Genomic DNA, 22,651 nt, shown 5'->3' on the forward strand with positions numbered 1-22,651 from the left:
GAGAGAGAGAGAGAGAGAGAGAGAGAGAGAGAGAGAGAGAAAAGGGGTTATGTGAGCACACAGCAAGATAGCTACAACCCAAGAGAAAAGGCTTCAGAAGCCTTGTTAGCACTTTCATCTTGGACTTCCTAGCATCCATAAGTGTAAGAAGTAAACTTCTTTTGTTTAATATGCCCAATCTGTGATATTTTGTTACAGTAGTCTGAGAAGAAAACATCGCTAAGTTAGGTCAGACCCTGAAAAATTCAAAAGTGGCTATTGTTGGTGGCAGACTGAGAATTATGGTGAGGTAGTAGATTAGAGATACCCTCCTGCAGAAATAACATGACCAGGGAATTAGCTCTAACACTGCTTGAATTGGTTTTTGAACGGAGAATACAGTTTTTGAACTGAGAGTACAGATTCATCTAACTGTTTGTACTAATGCCTGGTGAAGACCCAATGAAGAGATCTTTAGGCTCAGCACTTTCTTGTTTTAGAGACTAGTTGTGATTCCGAGTCAATGAATTGCAGGCAAGCAGGCACTAGAAAGAAATTGGGGGTAACATTTCATGAGAACATACAAGGTGGTTCATTCATACCTTCTCTTGGTTCTTATCATTCTTCTCATAAGGTCCACCTCCACCTCCTCCACCTCCTCCTCCATCACCTCCATCACCTCCTCCACCTCCACCTCCTCCTTCTTCTCCTCCACCATCTCCAGCTCCACTAACCGAAGGGCCCCCGAATCCACAGGGTGAACTTCCAGATACTCCTTTGAATTGGAAGGTTCCCTCACTTGCTCTTTTTTCCATGGTCTCATTTTCCTTGTTTTCACTCTTCTTTCTATTCTTTTCTACACAAGGCACCACACCAAGTTGAAGCAAGCATTCCACAATGTTTAGTGCCACATCACAGATACGAGAAGTGATGTCATGGTTAAGGACAAGATAAACAGCCTTCAGAACCACCTGGGGGGAAGGCAAAGATACACAGAGGATGATTAGTTTACCTCAATACTTACATCTTTATATACAGATTTGGTTATTCTGTTTAATCCATTTCCTTTAGGCTGTTCTATGCACTTAAGCATAAATACATCAGTTAATTCTCAGATGTTCCTACCTCCACTGCATTGGGACCTTGTGTATGTGTTTAATGTAGATTATAAGTCACCCAAAGAATTAAAAATGTATGTGTGGAAAAAAAATGTCTGTGTGTATTATCTTAAGTAAGTATTCCAAGACTTGCCATAATAGAGACAGTTAATAGGGAAACTGAAAAACAGTGATTAATGGGGCAGACATTTTTTGTTCAAACGGAAACTTGCTGAACTGATTTTTTTAAATCAAAGTATTTTAATTCTCTGCCTTTCACTTTTTGTCAATAGTGGATAAAGAACAATAATTTCCATATCGACATAATAGGGGAACATTTATGTATTCACAACTGTATCATTATTTACACTTCAATTTTAAATGCAAAATATTTGCATGTTTAAATTATGTCCTTTCATTGATTTTAATATTTGAAATTATTTGCTCAGCCGCTTCCCTAATGTGAAATAAAACATTTTGTGAAATATAATTGTAAAATATAACAACCCTTTCATTTGATAATAACTATAATCAAGACAAGCATTCTGGAGAATGCAAGTTTAAGTCTTTAAATGGACTTCTATTCATGTTCCCTTGCTACATGGGAGGTTTGTAGTCATGTTGCTTATATAATAAAAGAAAACAAACAGAACTTTTTATAAGGGACTTAAAACACGCACACATTTATGTATATTTACATGTGCATATTCAGGATTCGCTAATGCTTTTGGATTGTAAAAATATTCTGAGATCAGATCACACTTAATGCAATGCTTGAAAAAAAAGGGGGAAAGATACACCTATAATAGTTGACATATTTGTGACATTTTTTATCTGGGTAGCCTTTTCATTTAAGGATTCAACATTTCTAAGGCTCTATATAACCATTTTACCCAGCATTATAAAAACCGGATCAAAGAATCATTATCTTCCAAGCTTTGGTAAGAAAACTTCTTTTTTCTTACAGAAAGATCAAGCATGCCATTCTTGTGGACAAAGTTATTGGTGCCATCAATATGGTCCGTGTCCTCTAAGTAGCTGTAGTTTATGCAGGAGTCTGTGAGGCTTCGAGGCAGGTTTGCACATGCCAGGGGTTCATGTGGCATCTCTGGGATGGGCACCTGGTTGCAGAGCTTCCTCATATGCTCGCTGAAAAAGTCTGCGTAGCCCACGTTGAATGATGCCAACGTGGTATTGAAGGTTGCAACTGTAATAGTGGAGATCTGGGATCGCACTAATAAAAAGAGAGCGATGTCTTAGTCTTCCCCCTAACAACTTGTCACACTATCAGTTTAGACAGATAATCATGACAACATTCTCAGCTGAAGCTTTTGTAGATGTTTGACTTACAGTCTCAAAGCTATTCTCAATTCTCACAAAATCGCCTCAAGTGTTAAGGCCAAGTAATATCTAGTAAAAAATGAAGGTTATAGAAAACATGACTTCCAACTGGCTTCCTTAAGGCCCGGGCTAGAATTTAACTTTCGTTTAGCAGGTGGATTTTGCCCACTACTAGATGGCAAATGCTACTGATACAGCGAAACTAGTTTAGTTGAAGTATTTCTCCCCAAGTTTGTGGCTGGTAAAATATTTGGTTTTATCTAGTATATTTAAGCAACAAATAAGAAGGATTTTTTTTTTCTTCTTCGCTTAAGAGTATTGGAACATAAATTTGTGGTGGTAACTAACTGGTATCATCAAATACTTGAAATATGCTCCAGAGAAAAGAGGCTGAGGCTTATGCTCATAGCTTAAGAGTACAGAATAAGAACCCATTTTAGATTTCACCCAGACATACACGTTTTCTCCAAAGAAAGCATATAAGGCATTTATTTGAAATGATAGCTGTCTGAAAAAAAGAATCGGTGGGCATGGAAGCCAGTGACTTTCCTTGCACTGAAGGTGGACAAGCCCTTTAGAGGGACACCATACAGGGTATCAAAGTACTGCATATATAATTGTCTTCCAGGTCTCTTCTAGCCCTGTGGGTCTATGGCCTTTTGAAACCAAATATGAATGCCTTGCTTTCCCTGAGACTCACAGTGTTTGCAGTATGCCATCAAATAGCTTTGATCCTAAGGAAATCCTAACAACAGCTCACAAGTAAACTACCAAGCTATGTAATACATGAAGGCAAGTTTTCAAAAAGCGTAAGGAGCCAGATTACAATGAAAATGAAACATGGAATAAAAACAGGAAACAGGAAAAGGAACCTGAACTCCCGCCTGCAGGTGCGGCCTCCGACCCACCTTCCTTGACAGTGTTTTCTCCGTGGCTGTTGGAGTGGTCTGGCAGGTCACTCACCAGGGTGTGATGGGAGTGTGAGTGCCTGGCGCTCAGGCTCTCCATCTCCGTGGCTGCGTCCGAACTGCCCCGCCGGGTAAATTTCCCTGAGATGGACAAGAGTACCACAAGAGGGTTTGAAAATGGATGATTCTGTGCCAAGATGTTTTTCCAAAGGATGGCAGCAAGAGTAAAGGGACATTGGGAAATGTATGAGGCACAGCCAAATAGTAGGAATTAGACTAGCCCTGGGAATGGTCAGGGTCAAGATGATTGATGAAGCTGCCTGTCCTAAGATCAGCTCCAATCTAAGCCAAATGTCAGAAACCATAGGTGGAGTTCCAGCTAGCTGTCAGCTCCTGACTTTAAGATGGCTTTCTTAATATGTCATCCAGAAAGAAAAAAAAATGTCCTTTTTCTTTTCTTTACATTTCCCTTTTGTAATATCCAAATTAAAGTCTGCCTTTGGATTCATGATGAACGTTAGTGCACAAGACCCGTTAAGGCCATATTTCCACATCTAGAGTACCTAATAACGCCATTACCTAATTATACAGGATTCTTCCATATTTAATTAAATTAAATTATCTGCATTCCTTTGGTACTATGAAGCTAGCATCTGGGCCCACATTTCTTGACTAAGCTGTTCAAGAAAGATGCAGATTTGCCCGGGAGCCCTAGATCCAGATTTCTAAACAGGTCACTCAAGCTCTGCCCTACTTTGTAAAGTCCTTGTGGTCACCTAAAATGGTGGTTTGCCAGCCTCCTTTTTCAATGCCTCGCCTGTCTTCTCCAAGCCCAGAAAAACTCCCGAAAGAGAATGCGCTTCGGGTGGGGGACACATCCAGGTGGTCCTCGTGAAGCAGGAACGGCACTCCCATTCTTCGTGGCCTCCTCTTCCCTGTGTGGTGGAATGGGATGGAGCCTTTCCTCTCCCGGTCTTCCTTGCGGCTCTTGAACTATGAGGATGAGAGGTTAAGGGTTAGGCACAGGGCAAGGAAAAGTGATAGTTTGCTTCCCAAAGGGCTCCATAATCTATAGTAAAATACAGGAATGCTCCAGGAAGAAAAGACTCAGAAAGATACTCACTGAGTATCATCCAAAAGAGATGGGTGAAATTTCCACAATGTATTGAAAGAGTGAAAGAAACAAAGCAAAAGGCAACATATTACTTGGGTCCTTCTGCTAGGTTGGGTTGTTCCTGGACCAGCAGCAACAGGATCAAATGGGAAACTATTAGAAGTACAAATTCTCAGGTTCATACTACATTGGAAACATAGAAGATAAGACCCAGTGATGTATGTTTAATAAACCTTGTAGGTGATTCAGATACCTGCTAAAATTTTAGAACCACTGAGTTAGAGTATAGGATTCCTAAGTCACCACTTTGACCAGCTAGTATTTTTTGTTCCATTTTTCAGGATTGAGATCAATGGTTCTGGCCAGACAACTTCAAATGTGTGCACTTAACATGTACACATGTTAATAAGGAGAGTTAAAAAAGATACACAGCATGGGGGCTCCTGGGTGGCTCAGTCGGTTAAGAGTCCGACTTTGGCTCAGGTCAGATCTCACAGTTTGTGGTTTGAGCACCGCGTCGGGCTCTGTGCTGCCGGCTCAGAGTCTGGAGCCTGCTTCAGATTCTGTGTCTCCCTCTCTCTCTGACCCTCCCCTGCTCACGCTGTCTCTCTCAAAAATAAATAAAATATTTTAAAAAATTAAAAAAAGATACATAGCATGAGTTTGTACAAACCATTATTCCTACCAAAAAAAAAATTCAAAATCCATTATAAATAAGAGTTCAGAATTCTTGGGATGCATTTAAAATATTCCAGTGTCTGGGCCTAACCTTCAGCAATTGTGACCTAATTGGTTTGAGTTCAGGCCTGGACACATGAATTTTTAATGGCTCCCCAGAGATTCTCATGTCATGACATTCTCATTCAGTCACTACTGAAAACTTATTCCCCACTGATGATCGACGTTTTTAGAAAAACTATAGCCGTTGCCTATTATTGTATTAATGATGAAGTAGACATGACTACTTGCTTAGCAACACTCTGAGCTTATAGTAAGTTAATAATATGTTCTGTGTCTTTCATAAACACAATTGAACTAATTATTTTAAAAACTAGAAAATGACATTACTGCACATATATTATTCTATACATATTATTTTCTATCTCATTAACTCCATATACTTACAAAAAGAGAGGTGGGAGGGTAGACTCATAAGAGCATGAACTATGTTTTAAAAATTTCTTAAACATTTATTTCTTTTTGAGGTAGAAACAGAGTGAGAGTGGAGGAGGGTCAGAAAGAGAGAGAGAGAGAGAGAGAGAGAAAGAGAGAGAGAGAGAGAAGGAGAAAGAGACACAGAATCCAAAGCAGGCTCCAGGTTCTGAGCTGTCAGCACAGAGCCTGACCTGGGGCTCAACTCTCCAGCCATGGGATCATGACCTGAGCCAAGTTGGACGCTTAACTGACTGAGCCACCCAGGTGCTCCAGGAGCATGAACTATTTAGCTTAACAATCTAGTTTTGAGTTTGGACTCAACCTTTCACAAACTACCAAAATTTCTAAGATTCGGCTCCTTCCTTCCTTTTTTTTTTTTTTGAGAATAATCAACATTTATTGAGTACTTACAAAGTGTCAGGCACATGAATTATCTTACTTAATCCACTAGTCCTCATAACTTTTTGAGGTAAGTGTATATTATACCCAATTTTCAATGAAGAAACTGATACATAGTATCACAAGTTTAAAAGTGGCAGAGTGAGAATTTGAACCCTGATTAGTTAACTTCCAAGTGTACACTCTTAGTTGTTTGCTCTAAAGACTCCTTTAATTTCTCATCTTTAGAGTTCTAGTGGATGGTAATAAATGCTTATTGAGTGGAAACCTTTGCTATGACTTGTGAAGGTAAAAAACTAGTGATCTTTTATAAGGAATTGCTACTTTATTAAGAGTGGCTTGTTGTTTTTAAAATAGAGATAACTTCAAGAATAAATGTTCTACCATGATTAAATCACTCTGAGAACATAAGACTTAGTTCCTTAGGTGCAAAATGTGGAAAATGAGGATCTCATTGGATTAAATGAGAACCATTTATATAAAATGCTGGATAAAATGAGGTGAATCCTACAAATGTACGTCACCATCACAGCTACCACACTACTGAAATCACTCTACACATATCATCAGGATTAAGCTGGGTAGCATCTAGAATAGGAAACATTCCTAAACACAGACCTTGCACAAGGTCATGCGGTTAAGTCAGTGTTATAACTGGAGGCTGACCTCTCTTCTCAAAGTTCCTTTCCCAACCCACCCCATTCTGCAGCATGATCAGAAGCACCTCATGTCATACTGATTTGTTTTTCAATTACCAAAGTACCAAAAAGCATAAGTAACTTGACTCACCTTTTTAAAAATGTTCATGCCAAGGTCTGAAGAAAGGTCTGGAACTGCAGACCTACGTAAATTTGTCAATGAAACCTTAGAAAATGCCTCTGGGCTAAGAGATTTTTCCTCTTCGTTACACTTCATGGTGAGATCCTTAACAGAAAACAAAGGTAGACTTCATGATCAAGAACTTAGAGCTTTAAATCCAAGCACTTTTCTTATTGAGATGCCATATTTTTATGAGTGATATGACTGCTATTTTGTTATCTATGAAGTATTGAATTTGCATGTTCAGACTTTTAGAATCCATATACTGCTACTGAGGAGAAATATCATATATTAATCGTAACTTCTCTTTGGAGTTTTCAACAGGCTCCAGATTCAGGAAAGCTAAGAAAATAGGGAGGAGAGAGGTGTCTTATTTTTCTTATTAAAAAATATTTTTTCTGTTTAATGATTCACCAAAAGAGATTTTTACTTTGAGCAGAGTCATCTACTACTAAAATCAAGTGTCTCCCCTTTATATGCTTACATTGCTCGTGTTTATTTTCAGAATATGCAGGCTTTCTCAGACGTAGCCAATTCATATGTAAGTAAACCAAGTAACTGGAACATACTGAAAACCACACTTTTTCCCTCCCTACATATTCAACATACATGGTATCAATGAGAAAGAGGGGAAGAAAAAGTGTTCAAGTTGCTATTAGCACATTAATTTACCAAAAAGTGATTTTTCAGGCAGATGTTATCAAATCAGTTGACAGTTTATTTTTTCCAAACATCTATAATGAAGAGAAAGACTAAATACCAAAAGGCAATATTTCTAATTATGATATTGAGGTGCTGAAAAATTCTGAGCTATCCAAAAAGTTAAACCATGTTCAGTAAAATGCAAATGTCACACATTTTGTGATATCAGTAATTAACAGTTATTTATGAGAGCTATCTATTAACTAATACTTAAATTAGCTTAAAGGCCCAGTTTTCCAATATTCTGTACACCAGAGTCTAAACTCTAGATTAGTGTGTGTAAGAGGCATTTAGATACCTTTTTTTTTTAATGGTAAATTCTATACTAAAAAGAAGCAAATGGCTAAAATTGTTGATTCAAAAGACAATGGACTGTTTCTCACTTGGGTTTTGTGGGTGTTCACCAGCGAGGGGGTTGCGGCTACCATCGAGCTGCTCCTGGGTCTGGGCAGGAGAGGAATATCTGGCTCTGGGGGCTTTTCTGGCTTCTCTTCCAACATGTGCCGCAGCCTTTGTAGATAGTACATCAGAGACCACTGAGTACCTTCCTCAGACCAGTGAGGCTGAAGCAGGCAGCGAAGAACAGCAACGTCAAAGTAGGTGGCGTAGCGGGACCTTTGGCACGGAGGTATCACGAGAGAGGCTCTGTTTCCAATGACATCAAGAAGATGATTACATTGAAAGTCAAACATTCCAAGGGTGACACAACATGGCTTATAGGTCTGCTTTTCTCATTTATTTTCTTATTCATTCACTTAACTTTTGTCTGGTTTGCTCTAATATCCTCCCAACCTGTCTTACTAATTTCACTTTTGCTAGACACCTTCTAGAAGTAGAGAGGTTACAAAGTTTTGAGGGATAGGTAGGGATTAGGTAGGCAAAGTTGAGGATGAGATAGGAGGGTTGATTAGCATTTAATTTAGGGGGAATAATGCCTGCAAAGTATGGAGTTAAAAAAAATCACGAGTTTCAGGTAGGTGGAAGAGAATAAGTAATTGGTATAGTTGGTGAATTATTTGGGTGACGGGCAATGACACGCACCTATAGGAATACATGAGGTTCAGCTTGTGATGTTCCTTTTATACTCTGCTATCAGGTATTTTTACCTTGATAAAAATTGGAATATTTGTGTACTTTATTGGGCTATTTTAATCTCAGTTGTGATAATAGTATGTAAAGGAGCCAAGAAAACTGCAAGGTCCTAAACAAGCAAAAGTTATGTTGTGAGAAAATTTTCAAAATTTTTGATAATTTGAAATCATTTTGAAAATTATAAAACTATATATTCGTATAAATCGCAAAACTAATTTTTGAAAATCTCAAGGTTCTGAAATTCTGTTTTCCAGTTTAAACACATCTATAGTTATTATTTAGTGTTCAATTTATTTACACTATAAAGTAAGTTTATTTAATTACTTAATATAATATATCATCTTAGGTTTGTTAGGGGATGTGAAGATAATTAAATTTGACTTCTTAGTCTTGAGTAACATATGTCCAATGAATGACAGACAATAAAGGCCAAATTATAAACTTAGAACTCCTGGGATCCAAAATGGAACCTTAAAACTAAAATGTAAATTTAACCCTCAAGCACAGTTTCTTCATGAGTTAGATGAGGCAAAAGGGAAATTTTTGTACCCTGCTATGAACTAGCAAATGGCACTACTCACATATGAAGAGCTTTGGCAAAAAACTGTAGCCCCTGAGAAGTGAGAAGTTTTCCTAAACTTCCCAGACACATATTTTTGAACTAAAGGTTATAGCTCATTATTGGTTCAAGAAATTAATTCAAAAGTATATGACCACTATTGAAATGTTAACTAGAATAAAATCTATTAGAATGCAACAAATGGAATAAGTATTTGTGTGTTTAGTCAAACTTGTTCCACTTCACACATTGTCATAACTCTTGACATAAAATAGATTTCTTACAATGAGTTGTAGTAAAAAGTTCAAATATACAAACCTAGACCAGGTCTGCTGCCCTGGGGATCAGTTTCATAGTCTTTGCACTTCCCTAAAGGACACAGAACTCTTGTCTATTTCTACTCTCATTAGTAGCATTTCCGGTGTGTTGAGGGGCAATTGCCTATGTACCCAGTGGTTTTGAATGTCAATGCTGTCTTGTAGTCTAATCTTGAGTATTTGGATTGATTAGTAGCAAACTAAATATAAGTTAAAGCTCAACCACAATAAGATACTACAATTCTAATTATTTAACAGAGTTGGCAGTCATATAAAGAGAAGTTTTGTACAATCAGCTAAGTTTCCATATATGTCACGATAGAGTTTATCCTTTTTCTAGGAAACTAGAATACTCTTTGAACATCAACTGCATGTCAACTTTCAGTTCATTAGAAAGTTCCATAGATTCTCCTTCCAACCACTTCTTATCAGCTCCACAGACACTAACATCTTACATTAAGCTTATTGTAATTACATCTTATGAGTCTCATCGCTTCTTCTCTAGTTCCTCCTCTCCTCTCCTCAAACCCTTCCAATAAATCTTCAAATCATCCTTAAAATAAAATGCAAATTTCTCATAGTAGTCAACATGGCATGCATAATTTGGCTGTGTATATGAATCCAACCTCACTATCACGATTGTCCTGGTGTACCAATTGTTTATTTGCTCTCTCTTTGCTCCAAATTCATCTTTTTTCTTTGTTCCGTGAAAATGGAACTGGACCTTTAAATATTTTCCCATTGATTGCTGGCATGATCTTTGGCTTTGCCAGTAGAGAAAATGGAAAAGTTACTGCAGGAAGAAAGAATTTTGCTTTCTAGTCCTGGTGTACTTGCTCAGCACATTCTTGCAATGTGTGTACAGCTTCTCCAGTACCAGGCTACTCTAATGTTTGTGGGTTGTCTAGTGCCTAGATCCAGCAGGACACATGATTTCTGCAGCATGGGTATTTTTTCTAGCACAGGGCTTCTATAGCACTCACAGCTTTTCCTTTGCTCAGCTCCTATAGTGTCCAATAGCCAGTAGCACTCAGTGGCCAACAGCTCCCCTGGCACCTCCCTTTATAAGTTTTGTAGTAGCACAACATCTCTACTAAGAAACATTCCCATGAACAGCTTTCCCTAGCACCCCAGGGTGTTGGATTTCTGACATGTTCCAGAGGGCAGATTTCCAACAAGTTCCCCTGATGCAGTACCATAGTGATTTCTCTGCCATCCAGTGAGGCATAATTTTGCCTTCTACAAGAGTGTCAGAATCTCAGTCCTGAGCAGAAAAAAGGTCTGCCCTTGCTGTTTTGCCTGACCCAGAAAGTTGGAGATGCTCCATTATATCTGCTATTCCTATATTCTTTAGTGTTCTCATTATATATTAGCCAGTCCCTCACTACTCCAGTACTCTAATCTTGATATACTTAATAATTCCTTATATTAAGCTTGCCTTGTTCCAATTACTGTTTGGTTTCTCTCTTCTGATTGGACCGATCCTGATACATCTGGTAGCTGTGTTTCAGCTACATTGGCCTTCTTACTACTCTTGAATGCATCAAGCTTGTGCGGCCTCAGGGCTTTCTTTTCTATGTGGAAATTTCTACCCTCAATGCATAGGTTTTATCTGGACTCTGTTCTAACGACATCCCCTTAGAAAGGTCTTCCTCAAACACTACGTAGAGTGGCCTCCCTATGCAACCATCCATCTCTTTATTTTGTTCTAATTTTCTTCTTAGTATATAGCATCACTTGAAATTATACTGTTTATTTGATTGGTGCCTCTCTCCATTTACTTAAATGAATTAATAAATTTCAGAAGTGGATTCAAGACAAAGATGGAGAGATTAAAGGCTTTTGTATGTACAAGTAATACATATTTTGAAAATGGAGAGAAAAAAAGAAACCCATTCAAAATAACAGCAAATAGGTAAATGCCTAGGATTAAGCAGAAAATAATGAGGAATAAGATTGACAATATAACTTAGTATGTTCAAATGTAAGAAAATTTGACCCAACAACCTGAAAATAAACATTTATTCCAAAACATGGTGGAAAGAAATGTCAGTTTAATATCAACTGGTATCATTAGTAGATAGGAAATATCTAACTTTCAACATAGATTTGATCATTGTGCTATATGACTTGAAACAATGACTACTCTCAGGGTAAACTAGGAAAGATTGCACAAGCACTAACACCTTAGCCTTAAACATCACCCCCTTACTAAAACCAAATGATAATAAAGAGATTGAGGGCATTTGGAGACCATCACCAACAATACTGTACAACAGCTATTTTTTTTTTAAACTTAAGAAACAGAGACAAACTGTTCGGATTAGGATAAATTCTTAATATTTTAAAGATTTCCATTCCTGTCCCTAATAATCTATTAGTTTAATGTAATTCTCTTTTGTGTTCTAAACCCAATTTCAATGTGCATGTGTGTGGGGGGACTTCCACACCATAAACAATGTTCTGTACACCAACTGGGTCCATTCTCTGTCAACTGAATTCTAACATGTATCTACCCAAAGATTCCACAGATTAAGGATTCAGTCCTGCAAGACTGCTTTTCCATTTCCAACACCAGCCACAAGCCCCAGTGTCACCTGTGCTTGTAACCAAATGGCCACAGACTGGAGGATCCCATGACCTGCCCACACACCTCCCACCCCTGAACTTCAGATCCCAGTTGCAAGTCTAGGTTGTTACTTACACTTCTAATTAACAGGTTCTAAATAAAAAGTGCCTCTGATCCCCTCCTTGGATTCAATTAATTTTCACAGTAGCTCACAGAAGTCAGGAAACCCATTTACTCAGTAGATTATCAATTTATTATAAAAGGATACAACTCAGGAACAGCCAGAAAGAAGAGAGGCTTAGGGCAAAATATGGGGAAGGGACATGGACATCCATGTTGTCTCTGGGTGCACTGCACCTCCCTGTGTTCACCAGCCCAGAAGCTCTGTGAACCTTGTACTTTTTGGCAGTTTTTGGAGGCTTCATTACATAGACATACTTACTAAATCATTAACCAGTGGCAACTGATTCAAATTCCACCCCTTCGTGGAGGTCAGGAGCAGAACTGAAAGTTTCCACCCTCTAAGCACACTGTTGGCTCTCCTGGCAACCAGTCCCAGTCTTAGGTGCCGTCCAACTGTCACCTTTTTACCAAGAAAAGTCACCTGTGTTGCTCTCATCATTCAGGAAATTCTAAAGATTTTAGGAGCTCAGTGACAGAAACAGGGACCAAGGCCAAATATATATTTCTTATTATAACTCATACTATCATACATTCTGAACAAAATTCCAAAGGAATTCATCTTTTATAAATCAATAAGGCTGTTCTGAAATTTAACTGGATGAATGATTACAAATTTGAGTGTAACCAAGAAAGATTTAAAAGGAAGTATAAAGAGTATAAGTTGTCAGATATTAATGTATGTTTACAACAATAATATTTAGCCAAGTAGGGCTGATTTAGGAATAGACAAGAGTTCAGTGGTATAGAATATGGAGTTACAAAAGATTCAAACATTTATAAGAATATAATCTATCAGAAAGCTCATGCATTATATTAGTACAAGGGATATATAGTCAAAAAATAATATGGGCATACCTGACTTACTCAGAAAACTATAATTAGCATGTCTTAAATAGGCATATTTTATTCACCAAATAAAATCAAGATAGATTACATCTTAAGTGTAAAAATAGAGGCACTTGGGTGGCTCAGTTGGTTAAGCATCTGACCTCAACTCAGGTCACAATCTCATGGTTCATGAGTTCCAGCTCAAAACCTGGAGCCTACTTCAGATTCTGTGTCTCCCTCTTTCTCTACCCCTCCCAGACTCCGACTCATGCTCTGTCTCTCAAAAATAAATAAACACTCAAAACATTTAAAGTAAGATGTAAATGTAAAAATATAAAAACATAATAGTCCCAGAAAAACATTTTGGCTATTTTTTATAATCATGAGTAGAGAAGGACTTTTAAAAATGCAATGACTCCAAATTTAAAACAACACAAATTCCCATCAACAGGTGAATGTATAAACAAACTGTACATTCATGAAATGGACCACTTCTCAGCAATAACAATGATAGAATTATTGATCTATTCAACAATTATGCTGAGTAAAAGAAGCCAGACCAAAAAAAGGACTATGTTTTCATTTATATGAAATTCTAGAAGACTGCAAACTAATCTACAGAGACAGAAAGCAGATCAATGGTTGCCTGGGGATAGAGAAAGAGTGGGGTGGGAAGGGTAAAAATTATTAAGGATCACAAGAAAGCTTTAAGGGGGTAGTGGATGTGTTCATTATCTTGATTTGTGGTGATGGCTTCATGGGTACCTATAATAATATGCAATAACAGAATAAGATTTATAGATTCTTGTGCTGTTCAAAAGAAAGGTTGAGATTTTATTGAATTATAACTTTTAGTAGTCAAATGACCAAGTTAAACTTTCAATGATAACCATATCCTTCCAATAGAAGGAAAATGGGATTTAGAGGAAAAAAAAAAAGTCAATGAATGAGAAGAGAGAAAAGAAACATGTAAGAAGCAAAGTAAGTAAAAAGCACAAAATAAAATGAAATGGAAGATATAAATCCAACATGTCAGTTATCCAACTAAATACTAAATTCACCCACAAGATAAAAGACAAACATTGTCATACTGGATTAACAAAACAAAATTTAGTCACACGCTAATTACAAGAGAAAATCCTAAAATTGGGAAGGGAGAGAATGCGTACAGAATGTAAATTTGGCAGCATCTGGGTGGTTTAGTTGGTTAAGTGTCTGACTCTTGGTTTGGCTGAGGTCATGGTCTCACAGTTCATGAGACTGAGCCCTACATCAGGCTCTGCATTGACTGTGGGTAACCTGCTTGGCATTCTCTCTCCCTCTCTCTTTCTGCCCCTCCCATGCTCATCCTCTCTCTCTCAAAGTACATAAATAAACTTAAAAAAAAGAATGCAAATCTAACTAAAACAAAGTTGGTGCAACAATAATGAAAGTAGAGTTTGATGCAAAAATATTATTAGATATAAAGATGTTCACCACAATGCTTAAAAAAAATAGTTGGAAAGCAATTCTAACTCTCAACATGTATATACCTGGTAACAAAATTTCCATATGCTTAAAGCAAAGCCTGGGAGACTTGTAAGGGAAAAATAGATAAATAAATAATACCAGTAGTATTTTTAACATCCATTTTTCAACGAATAATAGATTGAGCATATAAAGATTAGTAAGAATCCAAGAGATTTGAATAATACACTTAACATTTTTTTCTTGCACCTTGGAATGTTTACAAATCAAGTCTCAAAAGAAACTGAAGACAACATTTCATATAAACCTGATTCTCTAAACACAGTGGATCACAATAGAAATCAATAGCAAAAACCAAAAAAAAACTAAAAGCAAAAAATGAAAAAGAAAGAAAGAAAGCTCTAATGGATGAGAAAATTTAGAAACACACTTTGAAATAACCCATGAGTCAAATAAAAAGTTATTATGAGATTTTTTAATATATTACATGGAATAATGATTCTACATATGAAAACTTGTGAGATATAGCTAACGCAGAATTATAGGAATATTTAGAGCTTTAAATGCTTCTACCAGGATAAGAGATATAACAAATAATGAGAGAACCATCTACATTAAAAAAAGATTTTAAATAGTTTAAACTGGTTAAAAAAGTAAATAAAACCCTGAATAGTAGGGGGGAAAGGAACATAAGATAAAAGTATGCATTAATAAAATATAAGACAAAGCTAAATAGGATTAACTAAACCAAATGTTATTTCCTTGACAAAACTAATAAAAATTTTCAAGAAAGAGAGTAAAAGGTGTGACCAAAATATTATCACTGAAAATGCAGACGTACTTAGATATAGTGATAATTTAGAAAAAAGAAAGACATTAAAAACATTATGATTAAAAATTTGAATATCTAAGATAGAAACATTTATCCAACCAAACTGATCTGAGAAGAAATAAAAACCTCAATAGACCCACAACCTTTAAAAACTGAATTGTGGGAAATAACATTTATTTTCAAAATTCACCACGCCCGGAAGGTTTTCAGCCAAAGCCCATTAATCATTAGGGAAATAGGTATCTCCAGTTTCATACAAAGTGTTCCAAAGACAGAAAGAAAGGAAATATTCTTCTCATGAGGCCAAGATAACCTTGGGACTGGAAACAAAACAAGTATAGAATAGGAAAGGAAAATCATAAGCTGTGCTCATTTAAGAACATTGATGTAAAAAAATACATAAAATGTTAACAAACTCTACCCAGCATTGTACACATTGGTTTTCTTCCTAGGAATTTAAGGATCATTTATTGTCAGAAAATCTAGTAAAGTAATTCATCACCTAAAAAGACTACAAAAGAAGACACCCACATGATTTTCTCAATAGATGCAGAAAAACATTTTATAAAATTTATTGTTAGTTTCTTAAAGTCAATAATAAAAATTAGAAAAGAACTATAATAATAAAAAGAGCTATAATAATAAGATTTTGGTTACAGAGTCAAGCAGAATGATACAACAGAATTAAGAACCCAAAATCATACCCTCTCACTGTGCACATCCGATGTTCAACAGAGCTTAAGTTATAAATCTTCAGGAAAAGAATTATTTCAGAAATGATGAGGAAAAATTAGTTATCTATGTGGAAAAAAACATACCCATATTTCCAATGACCATAGTTAAAAAGAAAATACAAAGCCAACTTGACATGGACTGAAGACACAAAGCAGAACAAAAGAGAGAAAATTGTGACCTAGGGTATGAGAGGATTTCTAAAGAAGACAACTATTTTAAAAGTATATTGATAAGTTTGACTATATTCACATTTAAAATTTCTATTAAAAATAAAGTGAAAGTTTACAAAGTATAAAGGTTGATTGGAACATATTGATCTACAAAGAATTACTATTTTCACTAATAAAGAATGCTCATAAATCAGAAAGAAAGACACACAGGTCAAATGTACCAAGGGTACAGAAGGAAATTTCACCAAAAAGGAAACCTAAGGAGAGACTAAACAGAGAAGGGTACTCCATTAATAAACAGGGAAATGTAGGCTTAGTGACAGTCAGAATCCATCATATTTGTGAGAATACAGAATCCTGAAGATGGGAAGCATTGCTGAGGGTGTGACTAACCAGAAACACGATCACTGTTAGTTAACACAGACTGCACTTAGTTGATATCTAGTAAATTTTAATTGTCCTTATCCTAGGATTCAGATATCCATTCCTGAGGGAAGTTCTATCTTAGGGAAACTCTTGCCCATGTGCACAAGGAGACATACACAACTGATTATGGTACCAGTTTTGTTATAGTAAAAAGCTAGAGACCATCCAGAAAGTCAGCCAAAGGAGAAGGGGCAAGTAGATGCTGGAATGCATTTACCAAATACTATTTCCATGTTATATGCTGTGCCAGGCTGGGGCGCTTCTAATGTTCTATTTTATCTGCACGGTAATTACCATATTCGCTTGTGAAAAGACATAAAACTGAACACTTAGGTGCTGTGTTCTTTTCTCTGTGTTTCTTTAGAGAACATTAGCTAAGATCTTGGATTTTATCAACATGGAATAAAAATCCACTATTCATGTCTCTCTATATAAAGTAGATCTAAATATATACCATAACACATTCTATATAAATTATATATAATATACACATATACTTATGTATGTCATATGTTTATATATAACATAAATATACAATGTATAATTTGAATACTTATATATGTTAAATATGTATATGTGTGCATATGTACGCATAGGTATACATGGTTTTTTGCATAAATTAGTCTCATTATTCCCCTGATAATGCATTGTCTGTCCTTTCAAAGTATACTGTCATATAAATTTTCATTACATAATCATTTTAATAAAAAAACGGAATCTCAGAATTTTATGAGTTGCCAAGTTTTCATAAGAAGCATGTGGGCTAGATTCAAAATGAAGATTCCCATCCTGGGCAGGAAGTCTTTTACTTTTATTTGCCTTCAGCCCCGACTTCCAGACCCCATTCACTCTCCATCCTTCTTTACCTTCCTGTCCTGAAAGTTTGATCTGTACAGACTCTACCAACAGCTCCCCTGCCTCTGGTTCCTGACTGAATTTGACAAAAGGAGGCTCTCATAGGAGAGGAAAAGCAGAAGAACAATGGCATCTTCTCCAAGACTCTTTCCGGAAGTTAGCCTGGGGCTGGCACTGTGACCTTGGGCTAACCTAGGCCATTGGTGGTCACAGCTATTGTTAGTCACTCTCACCACAGAGTTCTCCTCAACCATTCCCTCCTGTTGCCCCTCCAGGCCCAGAGGGGCCTCCTGAGATTACAGGAGGAAACTGACTGACTACATCCTCAAGCTCAGTTTGAGGCAAAGAAACATTGATTCTCATCCTACCATTTTCTTAAAAGGCTTTCACTGTACTTCCTGCCATTCCTTACCTCCACTTCTTTCTTTAAAAAGCATGGATTAATTCATCCCTCTCAGCCTGTCCTTTATACCTAGAAGAAGAGAATTTTCCTCCCAATGCTATAGTCTTGGATTTATAAGGAAAAGACAAAGTATGAGGTTGGCTGGCAACCAGCTGGGTAATTCTAGGTCATCAAGCATTTGTGACAATCATTGGGCTTATTATAAAAGCCTGTGAAAACTATTGTTTCTTGGCTAGGCTGCTGTGATTAAGGGAGATATTACTAGCTCAACAGAATTATTTTTCCCCCATTGGAATCTTTACCCTTTACTTCCTGCCCCATACCTCAGTGTCCCCAAATGTTTCCAGTTTGTAAATGAGATTAGGGAGTTCCATAAATTAGTTCAAATCCCTGGAGCAGTGTTCCATATAATGAAATGCCAGGGGACAACTTCTCTGAGACTCCCAAATGGATAGGGAGAAGAGAGGTTATTGAAAATGCACATTCCCAGGTCCTACCCCAGACTTACTAAACCAGAATTACTGGGGATAGAGCTCAGGAATCTTTATTTTAGATAATGTCATGCAATTTTTAAACACTCTTAATAAGCTTAGAGGACAATTGCCCCAAAGAAATATGCAATGCATGACTTTTGTTGTTAGGCCAACATCCCAAACAATTCCTATACGGAAACACTAACTGGAATGATATGTTGACAGTCTTCTCCCTAAGGGTCCCAGATGACTAAATTCATGTATTTCTCTATCTACAACATTTATTTGATGAAAGTAATTATTAACTGTACAGTTGAGTCCCCTGGTCATTAACTACTTCCTGACAAATCATGTCAGTTCAGTTAAGGATGGGCTACATGACAGCAAGAGTACACCAACACCCACATGGTTGTGATCTGAGACTAAAATCGAGTCTTTAAGTTAATAAAAATGTGTTAAGTAAATTAACATTTCAATTGTTTAACATTTAAAGAGACTCCATTTGGAACAACAATGAAGAACATTCTGTAGCAAGTATTTATAATCCAAAGTACCTTCACTTGAGGTGTTATTCAAGCACGAGTTTCTTTGTCTTAAAGTGTGAGCTGTACTGGAGTGAGTAGTCAATAAAAAGCAAGAATCATCAATAAATGTTTAATTTCATTTATGATGGCATTATCAGATAATCATCTTGTCACTAAACAACCAGTAAGTCTCTTAATTAGCAATCTAATTAATAGGCGAGAGAAAAATAACTGGAAAAAGATAGTATAGGGGCGATCATTGTGTGATACAATAGAAATGTTCTCACTAACTCAAGTATTCTATTATTCTGTCAGTTATTTTGTAGAAAAATGGAGATTTTATAAAAGTATGAATATAATCTTAATTCTAAATGCTGTATGTAAAAATAATAAGGAAAATTATACATACAAAAATTAATGGTGTTTAAATATTCCTGATGAGCTCATTGATGATATTTACTTTAAAAAACATTTTATGCCTTTAAATTTTTTCTGTAATACTTCTTTTATATGCATAAAATAAATAATACATTATGATCCAAAAAAGGCTATCAGAAAGCTAAAAATTTCTTTAATATAAGAAATGTAATGTAATGTAACTATGGCTTCAGGAAACCAAGTTATTATTAGAGTTGGGGGATGCTAGTAGAGAGCATCCAAGGCAGAAGAACACTCTGGAAATAATAATCTGTGGCGGCAGAGAACCGTGGAAATCAGTTTTGACCCCACACAATATTTAGCAAAGCAGAAATTAAGTCTGCGCATACGGTAATTGAAGATGAAATCTCACATTAATTTTAAAAAAACCAGCTACCTGCTCACTGATTGCAGAGTTCAGGGAAGAGTGATGTTCTGTTCTGTCAAGGTCAGGGCAAAAGAGATGATGAAGTGTACTTGTTTGATACAAGCAGACAGCTTTTGTTTCTAAGCTATTTGCTTTGCTTTGTTATTAAAGTTCTCTTCATTTCTGATTAATATATGAACTCTTCCAACAAAGGCATATTAACATTAGCATTTTCTGAAAGGTCTACCTTGTGCACCATTTCCATGGTAACCAGCCACTGCAGCTAGGCAGAGAAGACCTAATTCATTCTTCTAACGTGCTACTGATTCATGTCTAATTCACATATGTGAGTGTGGGTGTGCTGTGGGTGACTATGTGTATGCGTCAAGAAATGCATATGTATATAGATGTTAGAGTGTGGTAATCTCAGAGAATGGAAAAACAACATTCTTCCATGAACAGGAAACCTTGAACCTTGCAGTTTGTCGAAGAACTATCACATGCAATTTATATTTTCAAATTTCTAAATCATGCTATGGCTGAGAAAAATATGTAAGAAATATAAACTCCTAGATATCTTAAGACCTCAAGATTTCACACTGATATTGTTTTTAATAATTTTTAAAAGTCAGGCCAAAGTATAGTATTTGAGGTAAGAAAATACTGACACTTAAACTTTTTGGAAATTGTGTAGAACAGAATTAGTAAAGGAAAAATACAAGAATACTCAATTATTGAAGAAAACATACAGATACCATTAGAGTAGTTACATATAAAATTACGGTGACATGATCACTATTATTGTTTGTTGTAACCAGCCTCCAAAATAGGCTCCAATGATTCGTGCGTGCTTCTTGGTATTCACACCTTCATGTGGTCCCTTCTCTATTTCAGAGTTGGTATGATTCAAAGCATATAGAAGTGATGGCATTTCACTTTAGAGATTAGGTTTAAAGACACTGAAGGACAGACCTTGGTTGTTCCCTCTCTTTATGGGATAATTTGTTTTGGGGGGAGCTAGGTATCATGCCATGAGTGCCCTGTGGAGAGGCCCAAAGGCTGCAGAACTGAAGCTTGTAGTCAATGGTCATCTGAGTGATCTTGAAAGCAGATTCTCAAACCCAGTCAAACTTCTGGATGACGGCAGCCCTAGCCAATATTTGGACAGACCCTGAGCTGCAACCCCTTAGCTAGGCTGTTTCTGGATTCATGACCCTCAGAAACTATGTAAGGTGATAAATAGCTTTTGTTTAAGCTATTAAGAAATTTGGTTAATTTGTTATATAGCAATTGATAGCAAATACAGACTTGAATGCCAAGATAATATCCTAAATTTTGGAAATGGTTTTGGGATGAGGCAGTAGTAGAGACTGTAAAGGCTTTGAAGAGTGTGTTAAAAAATAAAAGCATAAATTGCCTTGCAAAAACTACTACTAGAAATCCTGAACTTTAAGGAGGCTGCTGGTAAGGGCTTAAAGGGAAGTAAGGAACATGACATTGAAAAGAAGAAGAAGGAGGATCCTTGTTATGTAGTGGCAAAAGCTGCCTGCTGTGTTGTGGAAAGTTAAAGAAACAGGCTTAAGACCATAGATGATCTCATTAAGATTGTATTAAGTATTGAAGGTGTCTTCTGATTTCTTCTTGCTGCTTATAGAAGATGGAAAGATATGACCTAACTGAAGAACTGTTAAAGACTAATGACCTACGACTTGGTGATTCTGAAAACACTCAGCCTCTCCAGATGGGAAATAATGCTAAAATTAAGAAATGGCTTCTGAGCAAACATCAAATCTAGGGCATTTCTGGAAAAACATGGTCTAAAGATAAAGTCAAGGGCAACGCTGTAAAATCTTTTTATGCCTTCAGAAGGATCTAAGGTCTTGCCTCAGAATATTATTCCATGGGACAAAAGGCCAACTAAAGTTTTTGAAAGTGTGATTCACATGTAAGAAAGTAGGGGAGGTTTCAAAGAAACTTAAGAGTGTTGTTCTTTAACCGTCTTCCAAGTTAGAGAAAGGATTACCTTAAAGAGACTTGTCTAATGAATAGACACTTCTCCAAAGAAGACATCCAGATGGCCAACAGACATATGAAACAATACTCTACATCACTCATCATCAGGGAAATACAAATCAAAACCACACTGAGATACCACCTCACGTCAGTCAGAGTGGCTAAAATGAACAAATTAGGAGACTATAGATGCTGGCAAGGATGTGGAAAAACAGTCACCCTCTTGCACTGTTGATGAGAATGCAAATTGGTGCAGCCACTCTAGAAAAGAATTTAACAATAGAACTACCTTATGACCCAGCAATGACACTGTTAGGAATTTACCCAAGGTATATAGGAGTGCTGATGCATAGGGGCACATATACCCCAATGTTCATAGCAGCACTTTCAACAATAGCCAAATCATGGAAAGAGCCTAAATGTCCATCAGCTGATGAATGAATCAAGATGTGGTTTATATATACAATGGGATACTACATGGTAATGAGAAAGGATGAAGTCTGGCCATTTGTAGCAACGTGGATGGAGCTTGAAGGTATTATGCTAAGTGAAATAAGCCAGGCAGAGAAATACAGATACCATATGTTTCCCCTCATATGTGGATCAGGAGAAACTTAATGGAAAACCATGGGGGAAAGAAAGGGGAGAAATAGTTACAGAGAGGGAAGGAGGCAAACCATAAGAGACTCTTGAATACTGAGAACAAACTGAGGGTTGATGGGGGTGGGGAGAGGGGAGAATGGGTGATGGGCATGGAGGAGGGCACTTGTTGGTATGAGCCCTGGGTGTTATATGGAAACCAACTTGACAATAAACTATATTAAAAAAATAAGCAAATAAATAAATAAATGAGACTTGTCTATTCTACTGGGTCCCAATAAGTTTCACAGTGGAGTGCCAAAGGTTT

At 36.7% G+C, this 22,651-nt stretch overlaps 1 protein-coding gene across 1 annotated transcript in view; it reads right to left on the reverse strand.

Annotated features, from left to right (window-relative positions):
- Window positions 1–22,651, reverse strand: part of UNC80 (unc-80 homolog, NALCN channel complex subunit) — a 221,640-nt gene that overhangs the window by 168,581 nt on the left and 30,408 nt on the right. Inside the window, exons 8-13 of the mRNA XM_029933277.1 lie at window positions 7,898–8,159; window positions 6,783–6,917; window positions 4,102–4,318; window positions 3,326–3,466; window positions 2,042–2,310; window positions 582–950 (exon numbers count right to left, since the gene is read on the reverse strand). Coding sequence (XP_029789137.1) covers window positions 582–950; window positions 2,042–2,310; window positions 3,326–3,466; window positions 4,102–4,318; window positions 6,783–6,917; window positions 7,898–8,159 — 1,393 coding nt within the window. The remainder of the gene's footprint in view (window positions 1–581; window positions 951–2,041; window positions 2,311–3,325; window positions 3,467–4,101; window positions 4,319–6,782; window positions 6,918–7,897; window positions 8,160–22,651) is intronic.

This window comes from Suricata suricatta, chromosome 3 (genome assembly GCF_006229205.1).
Source record: "Suricata suricatta isolate VVHF042 chromosome 3, meerkat_22Aug2017_6uvM2_HiC, whole genome shotgun sequence".
NCBI lineage: Eukaryota > Metazoa > Chordata > Mammalia > Carnivora > Herpestidae > Suricata > Suricata suricatta.